Below are 15,160 nucleotides of genomic sequence, written 5' to 3' on the forward strand. Positions count from 1 at the left end.
AAAAATGTTGCAGTAATCCGCAAGTGCTAGTAAAAGATGTAAAAAACAGGGTATTTGGTTGATACGTTTTTTGCAAAAAATGTATACTAAGCTGCTCTACCAATCTTCACGGTATACCCTTATCAGAGCAGTCCTAACTAATGTATGCAATCCCTATCTGATGTATTTAAAAACCTGATCATCTGTATATAACCTGTGTGAACAGGGTTCAGAGAGGAAAAATCCATGTGTGCATACAGGGTAGAACAGCTTTTGTGCAGATAGCCCAAGAGGAGTGGTGGAACTCCCCAGTCTTGTAGACACAAGAGAACAATTATGGAAACAGGAACACATGGGCTACTTGCACAGTGAACAAGTCTGTATGATCATGTTCACACACCACCAAGAAACCTGAAGACACAAAAGAGAATAGTAAAACCAAAAACACTCAGTTTGAAAAAATGTTGCAGTAATCCGCAAGTGCTAGTAAAAGATGTAAAAAACAGGGTATTTGGTTGATACGTTTTTTGTGTTCCTGTTTCCATAATTGTTCTCTTGTGTCTACAAGACTGGGGAGTTCCACCGCTCCTCTTGGGCTATCTGCACAAAAGCTGTTCTACCCTGTATGCACACATGGATTTTTCCTCTCTGAACCCTGTTCACACAGGTTATATACAGATGATCAGGTTTTTAAATACATCAGATAGGGATTGCATACATTAGTTAGGACTGCTCTGATAAGGGTATACCGTGAAGATTGGTAGAGCAGCTTAGTATACATTTTTTGCAAAAAACGTATCAACCAAATACCCTGTTTTTTACATCTTTTACTAGCACTTGCGGATTACTGCAACATTTTTTCAAACTGAGTGTTTTTGGTTTTACTATTCTCTTTTGTGTCTTCAGGTTTCTTGGTGGTGTGTGAACATGATCATACAGACTTGTTCACTGTGCAAGTAGCCCATGTGTTCCTGTTTCCTTTATTGCAAAGTTGTATAGTGTGACCTCAGTGGCGTAACTATCCGGTGCCCCATCCTGGTATATATTTGTCCCCCATACTGCCAATTGTTATGTAATGTATACAAGAAAATAAATCATTATGCTCATCAGGGGCTTACATAGAAGTCATGGGGATCCATATAAAAAGTATAATGCACCCCCAGAGTCCTCTATATAATATACTGCACCGTTCATAGTCATCCATATAGTATAATACACTGCCAATAGTTCTCCATATAGTATAATACACTACCCATAGTCCTTCATATAGGATTATACACTCCCCATAGTCCTTCATATAGTATTATACACTCCTCAGTCCTCCATATAGTATAATACACTCCTCATAGTCCTCTATATATTAAAATACACTCCTCATAGTGCTCCGTATAGCATAATACACTCCTCGTAGTGCTCCATCTAGTATAATATACTGCTCAGTCCTCCATATAGTATAATACACTGCTCAGTCCTCCATATAGTATAATACACTCCTCATAGTGCTCCATATAGTATAATACACAGCCACTGTCATCCATGTCGTACAGTTCACTTCCCATAGTATAATGCATCCCATAGTCCTTCATATAGTATAATGTATTCCCCATAGTCCTCGATACAGTATAATGCAGCCCGCATATAGTATAATGCAGCCACTCCACAAAAGTATAATGCAGCCCCGCCATACAATATAATGCAGCCCCTCTATACAGGGGCAGTGAGAAAGACATGGGTAAACGGTGACTAGGGGACGAGAGAAGGACACAAGGGGGCTAGGGGAGACACGCATAAGAGTGACACGGGGGCTAGGGAGCAAGGAAGACAGACACAAGGGGACACACGGGGGTTAGGATGCAGGGGAGAAGGGCACAAGGGGACTAGTGGGCAAGGGAGACTGACACAAGGGGATAAGGGAAACTGACACAAGGGGACACACGGGGACTAGTGGGCAAGGGAGAATGACACAAGGGGACTAGTGGGCAAGGGAGACTGACACAAGGGGAGACACGGGGACAAGGGCAACAGGCACAAGGGGGCTCATGGAGACTAGGAGGAAGGGGAGAAGGGTACAAGTGGGCAAGGGAGACAGGCACAAGAGAACACAAGGAGACTCCGAGGGCAGAGTAGATATCGATTCATGGGGAGATGGGGCTGCAAGGGGACAGGGGAAGATGGGGGGGGGGGAGACTTGGGAGCAGGGAAGAAGGGGGCACAGGGATTACGAGGACAGGGTAGATGGAGAACACAGTGAGAAAGGGGACAGGGGAGACTTGAGAGCAGGGCAGACGGGTCATACCTGGACATGGGGCAAGGGGGGTGCAGGAGGACTCAGGGCATGGGAAATGGGGAGCATTGGGGGACAGGGGAGGAGGGACAAGGTACGTACGGGGACCCGGAGGAACACAATGACCTGAACCTGGGGACCTATGAGGACATGGGGCAAGGGAGAGCAGGAAGGAAACGGAGCTGGTGTCACAGGGGACCGCAGACGGCGACACATGGGCAGAAGACACACCTCACTGCTACTGGTCCCGTACACCTCCATATTCCGATCCTCCACATGGCTGAGCTGTTGCGGCATCCCCCTCCTAGGCAACTCGATCCATGCGCCCCCGTCAGCTCTGGAGCCGCCTGTTCCAGGTCACAGCAGCTGCCACAGGCTCCGCCAATATGGCGGCCGCAATCACCTGTGCAGACACTGCACTGCCTGGGCCTCGCACACAGTGGATGCGCAATGAAGTGACATCATCGTGTACCCGCAGTGTTAGAGGCAGAGGGCAATGATGATCATTGCTTTGAACTGTACCGGCGTCTATGATGCGGTATAGTTTGATGCGGCGGCGAGGGGGGAGTCGGGTGCCTTTGACCTGCCAGGCTCCTGACCTGTCAGGCCTGTGGTAGTTACGCGGCTACGCCCCTGTGTATAGTATAGGGTAGGTATAGGGTATATATTGGCCATGTATAGGGTAGTTACAGGGTGTGTACACAGTAGTTACATGTCCCCTTATGCATCATGCACAGAAAATAAATTCCCCACACAGTAGCACCAGACAAGGCTGCACTAGCAGAATCTCCCCTGGGAGCACACACACACCTGAATGTCCAGCATGGAAGGTCTGAGAGGCGCTGGCCCCGCCTCCTCCCTGTGACTTTCATCTTCCCCACAGCCTCCTCCTCTCTCCATCCTGACCCTCGGCCTCGTCTTGTCCGGTCTCCTCTGCTCGGATTTCCTCCATGTTCAGTGAGTTGCAGGTGACCGCATCCCCGCCGCCTACGGCCCTGTGCTCCCTGACATGCCTGTCACCAGTCGGCACTACGCTCGTCACTATGGTAACCTGTCGGTGCAGGCTCTGTTCTGTGCGGGGTTAGACCAGTGAGGGCTGCGATGAGGGCGGCGGTGAGGGCTTTGGGGTGCATGGAGAGCATATAGGACCGCTGCCGCCTGTAATGCGGGCACATTGACAGTGAGAAAGGTTAACCCTTTGCAGTGCCTTACAGCAGTCGCAGGACCCTGACAGGAGGATGGTTCCTCCTAAGCCTGTATAGCAGTCACAGGACCCTGACAGGAGGATGGTTCCTCCTAAGCCTGTATATGGCATGTTGGTCATAGACGCCGATATAGTTTAATGAGGAAGCGGCGGCGGGAGTCAGGTGACTCTGACCTGCCGGGCCCCTGACCTGCCGGGCTCGGTCGCTGCGACCATGGTAGTTACGCCCCTGGAAACCTACACACAGTGTCAAGTTGGCGCCATTATACTGATTACAATGATACCTGGGGGGGTTGATGAAATCCATCTTGTGGTTGTTGTTTAATCTTTATTTTCATTTTTGAGTTAATGATATGCTCGTGCTCCGGGGCAGGCCTGTAGGGGGTCTTTATGTGTCGCTCTGCTTAAGTATTCATAATGAAGACTGCCGACAGGTCACTGATCCTTCACTGAACTATATATATATATATATATATATATATATATATATATATTGTCTAAGGGTTTTTCCGTCTGTCTGTCTGTCCTGGAAATCCCACGTCCCTGATTGGTCGATGCCGCCAGGCCTCGACCAATCAGAGACAGGCACAGTATCGACGTAGAAATCCCGCGTCTCTGATTGGTCGAGGCCGCCAGGCCTCGACCAATCAGCGACGGGCACAGCGACGATGATGTCATAAAGGACGTAGACATCCTGCGTCTCTGATTGGTCGAGGCCTGGCGGCCAATCAGAGACGGGCACAGCGACGATGATGTCATAATGGTTGCCATGGCGACGATGTCATAAAGGTTGCCTCGACCAATCAGCGACGGGCATAGTCTGCCGCGAATTCTGGAATCATCATTGTCCATATACTACGGGGACATGCATATTCTAGAATGCCCGATGCGTTAGAATCGGGCCACAATCTAGTATATATATATATATATACGTGTGTATAAATATATATATTCGTGTGTGTGTGTGTGTGTGTATATGTATATATATATTTTATAATTTTTTTTTTTTTAGGGCAGATCCAGTAAAAAAAAAAAAAAAAAAAAAGTCACAATAATCCTTTAAATCACTTGGCATTTTCCACTATAGGTCTTCAGAAACACAAACTCCTGGTGAGGCCAAGGAAAGTGCATGTCACACCTTTGAAGCAAATACTGATGGAATCGTCTCCAAACAAGACACTGTCCAATCAGAATGCTGAAAAAAAAAAAAAACACAATTTATGAAAACCTTAAAAAGTGACCAGTTTATTAAAGCAATTTTACAAGAATTTGCTTTGAAAATCTGCAACAACTCATTGTGGAAAAATGTTGCAAGTTTTGACTTTTTCACAGTGGTTGCTCCCAGTGGAGCCAGAGCTGGATGAGGATGTGACTCCACAGCTTTTCTAATTCATGACCGGTTCCTGACAGGAGTAAGGCCATGTGCACACGTTGCGGAAAGTGTTGCGGATTTTTCCGAACTGATTTTGGTAAATCCGCAGGTAAACCGCGCTGTGGATTACCTGTGGATTTACTGCGTTTTTTCTGCGGTTTTACCCCTGTGGATTCCTATTATAGAGCAGGTGTAAACCGCTGCGGAATCCGCACAAAGAAGTGATATGCTGCGGAATAAACAACGCTATGTTTCTGCACGTTTTTTTTTTCCGCACCATGTGCACTAGAGATTTTGTTTTCCATAGGTTTACATGGTACTGTAAACTCAGGGAAAACTGCTGCCAATCCGCAACGGCCAATCAGCAAAGTCTGCAACGTGTGCACATACCCTAAGACTTCTGCCTTGGTGAACGGAGCCAAATGCTTAAGTATTGTAATTGAGAGTGTTTTCCGAGTTGCGTGTGCCTCCATGTGCCATGCCAGAGGTCAGAGGACTGGAGTAGGATTTCTGGCATAAGGTACGCTACAGCTCTGGATGAATTAGGCAAGCTGCCTCTTAATGAATCCGGAGCGCCTGACTCTGACCAACTACTGCCAGTCTTGATGAGTAGAGGCCTCAGTCTGCACATAGACTAATATTCCCAGCTGTGACTATATAGGAAATAATTATAAACATAAGGATGAATGACCTCGGGGAGATCAAAACATCCAACACCGCGGAGACACCATCACGTGTTTCTCAACGCAGTGATCCAGAACACTGCCCCCATCCCTTATGGGAAATATGCAAATGCATGTAGAAAAGCTGCGGAGACACCATCACATGTTTCTCAACGCAAGCAATAAATAGCCAGGTCTTTCACCGGGAAGGAAGAACCACGGGAAGGGCAGCATCCAAAAAGGAAAACCATCTATGCAAAAACATGGTATCCATCCACAGACAGTCTGTGGATGGACACCATGTTTTGGCCTAGGTGGTTTTCCTTTATGGATGCTGCCCTTCCCATGGTTGTTCCTTCCTGGTGAAAGACCTGGCTATTTATTGCGTTGAGAAACACGTGATGGTGTCTCCGTGGCTTTTCTACATGCATTTGCATATTCCCCGTTTGCATATTCATTACACATGTGATCAGGTGCCGCCACCAGCGGCACAATCAGAATGTTCCCCCCCACGAGATATATATCTATATATATAATTGTCTAAGGGTTTTTCCGTCTGTCTGTCTGTCCTGGAAATCCCACGTCTGATTGGTCGAGGCCACCAGGCCTCGACCAATCAGCGACGGGCACAGTATCGACGTAGAAATCCCATGTCTCTGATTGGTCGAGGCCGCAGCGACGATGATGTCATAAAGGACGTAGAAATCCCACGTTTCTGATTCAGCGACGGGCACAATATCGATGTAGATGTCATAATGGTTGCCATGGCGACGATGATATCATAAAGGTTGCCTCGACCAATCAGCGACGGGCACAGTCTGCCGCGAATTCTGGAATCATCATTGTCCATATACTACGGGGACATGCATATTCTAGAATACCCGATGCGTTAGAATTTCTACATATATAGGAAATAATGGCTGCTGATAATTCGGAGTAGGGGACTGCACCTATAATATACAGTTTTTTCCTAATGGTATTTTCATGATAATATTACACGTTTCTAAGGAAGACATGAAGTGTTGGTTATTAGTAAGTAGCGGTGGTCTCTTTGCAGGCTGCTATGACGGCCGTGTCTATGTGCTGAGGAGGGGTACTGGGGATACGCACTGGATCTTCACCACCGGCAATGCTGTGAAGAGCTCCCCCGCTGTAGATCCCACGTCCGGGCTGGCGTTTATCGGGTCACATGATCAGTACTTGTACGCCCTGGACATTGAGGTAGGGATTGATGACTATTTCTTCTGAAATTGTTTTATTTGAGTTTAATTATTTTCATGATGGACATGAGCTGTCTTGTAAGGGATCTGTAGATTTACTCATTTTGAGGCCGGCGTCACAATAGCGAGTTTTACGGACGTATGAGAGGTGCAGAAAATACGGATTGCATACGGTACAATGATTCTTTATGGCCCAGCTCCCAGCTGCCGTATTTTACTGATCCGTATTATACGGCTTTCTACGGCCGTAGAAAATCGCAGCATGCTGCGTATGTCAGTGTATTGCGCAAAAAAATCGCCAATGAAAGTCTATGGGGGCGAGAAAAATACGGATTACACACGGACCAGCAGTGTGACTTGCGAGAAATATGCAGCGGTGTTCTATAGAAAAGCCGGCAATTCATTGCGGTGTACAGTAAAATCACACTGACAGCTTACAATAGAATAGGTAGAATAAATGTGTACATATAGTATAGGGGCGTGTGTGTGTATGTATGTATTTATATATATATATATATATATATATATATATATCAGTATATATGTTTTAACGAATATTTGAGACCATGGATCCATTGTATGTCCGTTTTGCAAACCTGCGAGAAAATCTCGCAGTAGGGATGCCATACAGATGACATACGGAGGGTCACATGTGCAAAATACACTGACACACCCTGCCTACGGATGACATACGGATCACTATTTTGGGAACATTTCTGCGTATTACGGCTGTAAAAAACAGACCGTATTTTCATACGCTGAGTGTGACGCCGGCCTGAGTCTTTTAAGTATATGTAGTATACAGTGGTTAGCACTGTTGTTTTGCACCACGGTGACTCACTGGTTAGCAGTGTACTATAGATAGGACAGCATGCTGGCTCAGTGGTTAGCCCTGTTGCTTTGCAGCATGCTGGCTCAGTGGTTAGCCCTGTTGCTTTGCAGCATGCTGGCTCAGTGGTTAGCCCTGTTGCTTTGCAGCATGCTGGCTCAGTGGTTAGCCCTGTTGCTTTGCAGCATGCTGGCTCAGTGGTTAGCCCTGTTGCTTTGCAGCATGCTGGCTCAGTTGTTAGCCCTGTTGCTTTGCAGCATGCTGGCTCAGTTGTTAGCCCTGTTGCTTTGCAGCATGCTGGCTCAGTTGTTAGCCCTGTTTCTTTGCAGCATGCTGGCTCAGTTGTTAGCCCTGTTGCTTTGCAGCATGCTGGCTCAGTTGTTAGCCCTGTTGCTTTGCAGCATGCTGGCTCAGTTGTTAGCCCTGTTGCTTTGCAGCATGCTGGCTCAGTTGTTAGCCCTGTTGCTTTGAAACAAGTCTGCTTTGCTCTGGGTTTAAGAAAAACACATGTCATAGAAATAACTTGCAGCTGACAAAAGTAATTTTCAGTTTAAATTTACTGAATATCAATTTTGCCATGTGTGTAAATATTGGCAATACTACTTTGTAGTTTACTAGCTAATAAAAATGTATACACTTTAAAAAAAAAAAAAAAAAGTACTTTTATTGGTTTTGGCTCAGTGCCTGGGATACTGGCCACTACTGTATTTTATCAGCAGTGGACGGTCTCCTAGGAAAGGCGCACAGCGCTTGCAAGATCTTTGCTATAAAGCTTGTAAGTGGAGCTCTTAACCTGCCGTGATCCCTGGATCTCCCCCACTTTAGTGCCCCTTCACTCCTCCGATGCTTCAGAGGCAACTGTGCCCTCTTAGAAGCATGGAGAGTATGTAGCTCGGACCAGTGGCTCATCTATACTGCTGGTCCAAACTGTCAGTCTTCCCGAACAAGCAGGAGGCAGAGCAGCGGTGCGATCTGGAAGACGAGTGATGAGAAAACTCCTGTAAGTCCTGACTATGAGATGTTTTATTGCAGGTAAAGCAGTGTGTCTGGAAAGCTCATTGTGAGGGGGGAGCCGTGTTTTCTTCTCCTTGTCTGAGTACCAAGCCACATCACTTATACGTGGCGACACTCGGAGGACGACTGCTGGCATTTAACGCAGTGAGTACATGATTGCTGTGAACATTTCCTTCTGGTATTCTGGTAGGATTGAGTGCTCAAATTGCCTAACCTGGAAAATTATATTTAATTTTGTTAAAAACCCAGTCATAAAAGTAATCTTACTTGTGGCAAACTAGAATATGAGAGCTCCTAGATACAGTGGGGAAAATAAGTATTTGATACGCTGCCGATTTTGCAAGTTTTCCCACCTACAAAAAATGGAGAGGTCTGTAATTTTTATCGTAGATGCACTTCACCTGTGAGAGACAGAATCTAGAAATAAAAAATCAGAAAATCACATTGTATGATTTTTAAATAATTAAATTGCATTTTATTACATGAAATAAGTACATGATCACCTACCAACCAGCAAGAATTCTGGCTCTCACAGACCTGTTAGTTTTTCTTTAAAAAGTCCACCATGACCAAAGAGCTGTCTCTTATGAAGACCTGCACAAGGCTGGGATGGGCTACGAGACAATTGCAGCTTGGTGAGAAGGCAAAGGCAACAACTGTTGTCACAGTTATTAGATAATGGAAGAAACACAAGATGACTGTCAATTTTCCTCGGTCTGGGGCTCCATACGAGATCTCGCCTCATGGAGTAAGGCTGATTCTGAGGAAGGTCAGGAATCGGCCCAGAACTACACAGGAGAACCTGTTCAATGACTTGAAGAAAGCTGGGACCACAGTCTCAAAGATTACCGTTACTAACACATTATGCCGCCATGGATTAAAATCTTGCAGGGCCCGCAAGGCCCCCCTGCTCACGCCAACACATGTCCAGGCCCGTTTGAAGTTCGCCGTTGACTATCTGGATGATCCAGAGGAGACATGGGAGAAGATCATGTGGTCAGATAAGACCAAAATAAAACTTTTTGGTATTAACTCCACTCGCCATGTTTTTAGGAAGAAGAATGAGTATAACCCCAAGAACATCGTCTCAACCGTGAAGCGTGATGGGGCAAACATCACACTTTGGGGGTGCTTATGTGCAATGGGTACAGGATGACTGCACCGTATTGAAGAGAGGATGGATGGGGTCATATATTGTGAGATTTTGTCCAACAACCTCCTTCCCTCAGAAAGAGCATTGAATATGGGTCATGGCTGGGTCTTCCAGCATGACAATGACATGAAACACACAGCAAGGGCAACTAAGGAGTGGCTCCGTAAAAAACATTACAAGGTCATGGCTTGGCCTATAAAATCTTTGGAGGTTGCTGAAACTCAATGTTGACCAGTGACAGCCCTGAAACCTGAAAGATCTGGAGCAGATCTGTATGGAGGAGTGGGCCAAAATCCCTGCTGCAGAGTGTGAAAAGTTGGTCAAGAACTACATGAAACGTTTGACCTCTGTAATTGCAAACAAAGGTTTCTGTACCAAATATTAAGTTTGGTTTTTCTATTGTATAAAATACCCTAAGCATCAACAGACCAAATATGAAGATACTCTAGCCGAAATCTCCACCATACTCACACCCCAAGTGGGGGAGCCACCCAGGGAGATATTAAATTCCAATAGAAAAAGTGGACACTCCTCACAATAGCAACAAGAAAGAAACAATGGAGTTGAAGTCCATAAACAATTATTTATTATTTACAACAATTGGCAACCATAGCCAAGAAATATACAAATATTATAATAGGATTAGACATTACATATAACTGAAAAAGAGGATGAATGGTAGCAAAGGATGGAAACTAGATGACCCACGCGGGGGCCACCGCGTGGGTCATCTAGTTTACCAACCTGTGGGTAAGGATCAATAGCGTTTATTTATGGCGGTTTTTCCCCTTCTTTTTGGCTTTTGACCATTGACCATATTTTGGGGTCTTTTAGCCTGGACGCAGGGCTAGTTACATGTATGTACAGCCATCAATATTACTTATAGGGGTAGTCTTATATTATCTGGTCCTTCTCCTAGTTATTTTTGTGGCACTATGCACTTTATTAATATTAAAGTTGGTATCAGGATTACCCACGTGGTGTCTATTTCCATCCTTTGCTACCATTCATCCTCTTTTTCAGTTATATGTAATGTCTAATCCTATTATGATATTTGTATATTTCTTGGCTATGGTTGCCAATTGTTGTAAATAATAAATAATTGTTTATGGACTTCAACTCCATTGTTTCTTTCTTGTTGTTTGTATAAAATACCCACTGTAAGGGTATGTGCACACATTGCAGATTTGCCTGTGGAATTTTCTGTGCAGATTCTGCATCTCTTGGCAGAAAACACAGGTAAAAATCCACGCGTTTTTGATGCGGATTTTCATGCGTTTTTTTTTTTTCATGCGGATTTGTATTCGTTTTTGCAAGCTGAATAAAGATCTATTATTTAACACAAAAAAATTGTGATGTCATTTCTTGTCCAACCTCTTCATTTACATACTCCATTGAAGAGTAATGTTTTACACACAGAAAGATAGATAGATAATAAATATATCTATAGATAGATGGACAGATCTATAATACCAAGCCCGATGTTTAGTAATAAACATAATAAAATAGTACATAAAGAGAGAAATTAAGACACGCACGCGTGCACACACACACACTCTGCGTTTAGGCCGGGGTCACACTTGCGAGAAACTTGCACGAGTCTCGCACTGCAGTACCCGGCACTCGGACTGGAGCATTCAGCTACATAGAAATACATGCAGCCGCACACTCCAGTCCCGAGTGCCGGTGGCAGTGCCGGGTATTGAGGTGCGAAACTCATGCGAGTTTCTCGCAAGTGTGACCCCAGCCTTAAACGCAATATGTTTAATTTAAAAAAAAAAATTGAAACAAAAAAATGGCGTGCACCAGAGAGGGAAAGCCAGCGACTGGGGGCCGATGTTTATAGCCTGGGAAGGGGTTAATACCCATGGATCTTCCCAGGCTATGAATATCAGCCCGCAGCTGTATATTTAGCCTTTACTGGCTATTAAAATAGGGGGAGGGGGGGGATATTGCCTCCGGCTACAAGCACCAGCATACAGCCGCCCCAGAAATGGCGCTTCTGTAAGATGCACCAATTCCGGCACTTAGCCTCTCTCTTCCCACTGCCCTGTAGCAGTGGCATATGGAGTAATAGGAGGTTTTTCATTGTAAGGTGACTTCAAGCTGGCTTAGTAATGGAGAGGTGTCAATAAGACACTTATCCATTACTAATCCTATAGATGTTAAATGGTTAAATAAAGACACAGCCAGAAAAAAGTATTTTAATGAAATAAAACACAACACAGTTTTGCCATCTGTTACGCATAATTCCTGCGACGCCCTCGATCTCCTGTAAAAATGAAAAAATAATAAACCAACACAAATACTCCCTGGTCCCTGGTAATAACGAGTGTCCCAGGACGATCTTCCGATCTCGCCTATAGAGCTGTCACATCAGAAGATGTGACTGCTCTATAGGCCTCCAGTGACACACTGACAGGAGACAATGGCTCACTCTCACTGCGTGAGAATTTTCCCACGTAGCAGTGCCGCAAGTGACAGTATGAACTCTGCTGAACTCTTTAGAGGGATACAGAGCGGAGGATTACCTGCAGTCAGTGTATCACCGGAGCCCCTGGAGAGCGGGCTCATCTGCCGATGTGACAGCTCTCCATGGGGGATCGTCATGGGACACTCGTTATTAAATGGATTACATCGGACAAGGGAGTATACTGTTGGTTTATTTATTTATTTTTTTCAGGTGATCGAGGGCTTTTGAGGCTAGGTGTATGGTGAATAGATACTGTATGTTGTATGTACTGTATGTGTTTTTTTTCTTTTTAACACAGTAGCTGGATGATGGGACTACTGCTATCCCATCATCCGGCTAGCTGTCACTGTAGCAGGCATAGCTGGATGGGACTAGTAGTCCCATCGGAAGACACACACACACACACTCTTCCTCCTCCCTATCTGCAGTGATTCTCGCACCCAACTCTGCAGCAAAATCGCAGATCTTTTTAAAGCTGCGGTTTTATGCGGATGTGTCTGACACAATGGTAGTCAGTGGGTGTAGAAACGCTGCAGATCCGCAAAAAGTCATGCATCATAGAAAAATTAGTTGGCGCACCACAATGATATCAAATAAATAAATATATATTGGGGGTGCAAAACAATGGCTAATACGCAGAGCAGATAATAAACAAGAAAAGAAAAGCCATGTATGCAATGTATGCACACCACCAAAAGTTATAATAAGTCACACAAGCTTTATTGGTAACATATAAAAACAATTAAAACCATACATACAAAACTCCCTCCATATACGTGTGCCCAACACTGCCCAATACACAATACTTCCATATAGTAGTGGAAAACATGCATCAAATATGGCAGATAATGAAATAGTATACACAAATAATTACTGGCAAAGCCGCCCTGTCGTGATCAGCAAAAGATATATCTGTCAATAGCAAAACCCTGTCAGGCTGCTGCTTACCCACAGCAAATAGTCCTGCTGGTATGTAATGAGTAGGGCACATGCAAATATGGCCAAATAATTACCCCAAATAGGAAAAAGGAGCACGGCTGTCACCCGTCCTGAGCATAAGAGGGGAACATGCTGCGGCAGCTAGAAGGTAATCCAGACAGAAGGCTCACAAAATATAGAGACAATATAGCAAGGACTGGGCAGCCAGCAAGTGAAGGGCAACGGAGGGAGAGTATTGACATGCTGCGGAAAAAAAAAAGGAATGCAAATCCACACGTTTTTTTTCCACAGCATGTGCACACCAATTCTCAATTTCCCATTGTCTAACATTGCTTGTGCACTACACTGTGGAATTGATGCAATTCTGCGCGTCCAAAAACACTGCGGAAACGCATCAAAATTCGCAACGTGTGCAGATAGCCTAAGTATTTGATACCATAGAAAAACAGATTCTTCTTTCTATCCTCCTCCCCACCCGCCCAGCTACCCCAGAGCACCACAGAGGCATCTGTGCTCTCACTAGTGCCCTGCTGTTCACACAGCATATTTTATCATTCTCCGCTGCATCTTCTGCCATAAATCACTACAAGAGAGGTAGCATGGTTTTTGTGAACCCTACTGTGCTCTGTATTTTCAGCATCACAAGCAGGTCGTAAACTGGGGGTCCTGGGTTCAAGACCCACAAAGGACAACGTCCGAAAGGAATTTCCTTATGTTCTCCCCATGTTTCCTTGGGTTTTCTCCCACACTGCAAAGACACGGCAGAGTGAAAGTGTAAATATATGTATATATGTTCAGTTGAGTGTATGTATGTGTGTATGTATCCGGCCACGCCCACTGCATATAGCAGGCACAGGCCACATCTAGCTTTGTCGTGTCTAGAATGGAGTTGCTTCTGTGAGGCATGACATCAAGGGAAAGGTAGGAGCCTCATGGATAGAGATGTGAGGGGCAAAACGAGACAGATGTCAGGGGAATAACTCAACTCAAAAATATTTCCCGGATCTGTACATTCCTCAACCAAGAATCTGCAAAAACCCTAATTCATGCCCTCATCATCTCCCACCTTGACTACTGCAACCTTCTGCTCTGTGGCCTCCCCTCTAACAGTCTTGCACCCCTTCAATCTATTCTAAACTCTGCTACCCGACTAATCCACCTGTCCCCCCGCTATTCCCCGGCCTCTCCCCTCTGTCAATCCCTACACTGGCTCCCCATTACCCAAATAATCCAGTTCAAAACCCTAACCATGACATACAAAGCCATCCACAACCTGTGCCCTCCATACATCTGTGACCTCGTCTTCCGGTACCTGCACGCAACCTCCAATCCTCACAAGATTTCCTTCTTGACTCCCCTCTAAACTCCTCTTCCCACAATCGCATACAAGATTTCTCCCGCGCACCCACCTGCTCTGGAATTCTCGACCACAATGTATCAGACTCTCACCTACTGTGGAAACCTTCAAAAGGAATCTGAAGACCTACCTCTTCCGACAAGCCTACAACCTGCAGTAACCACCAATCGACCAAACCACTGCACGACCAGCTCTACCCTCACCTATTGTATCCTCACCCATCCCTTGTAGATTGTGAGCCCTGGTGGGCAGGATCCTCTCTCCTTCTATGCCAGTCATGACTTGTATTGTTTAAGATTACTGTACTTGTTTTTATTATGTATACCCCTCCTCACATGTAAAGCACCGTAATAATAATAATAACTGACCGATCACGGAGGAGGCCGCAGGCTGTTTCCAGTAATAGGCCTGTTATTGGGAAACTAACAGTGAGCGTATTGTGTATACACCTCCTCCTATTCCAATGCATGTAATATACTGCTCTGGCAAAAATTAAGAGACCACTCCAAAATGTTCAGTTTGTCTGATTTTCCTCTTTATAGGTATATTTTTGAGTAAAATTGTAAATTGTTCTTTTAGTCTATAAACTTCTGACAACATGTCTCTGAATTTCCAAGTAATAAATTTTGTTTGTTTTTTTCTGAAAAGGAGAAATGGTCAAAATAAAAATAAAG

At 45.0% G+C, this 15,160-nt stretch overlaps 1 protein-coding gene across 1 annotated transcript in view; it reads left to right on the top strand.

Annotated features, from left to right (window-relative positions):
• AASDH (aminoadipate-semialdehyde dehydrogenase) overlaps positions 1–15,160 on the top strand; it is a 64,233-nt gene that overhangs the window by 41,999 nt on the left and 7,074 nt on the right. Inside the window, exons 12-13 of the mRNA XM_069744445.1 lie at positions 6,559–6,722; positions 8,583–8,708. Of these exons, the coding sequence (XP_069600546.1) occupies positions 6,559–6,722; positions 8,583–8,708 (290 nt within the window). The remainder of the gene's footprint in view (positions 1–6,558; positions 6,723–8,582; positions 8,709–15,160) is intronic.

This window comes from Ranitomeya imitator, chromosome 1 (genome assembly GCF_032444005.1).
Source record: "Ranitomeya imitator isolate aRanImi1 chromosome 1, aRanImi1.pri, whole genome shotgun sequence".
NCBI lineage: Eukaryota > Metazoa > Chordata > Amphibia > Anura > Dendrobatidae > Ranitomeya > Ranitomeya imitator.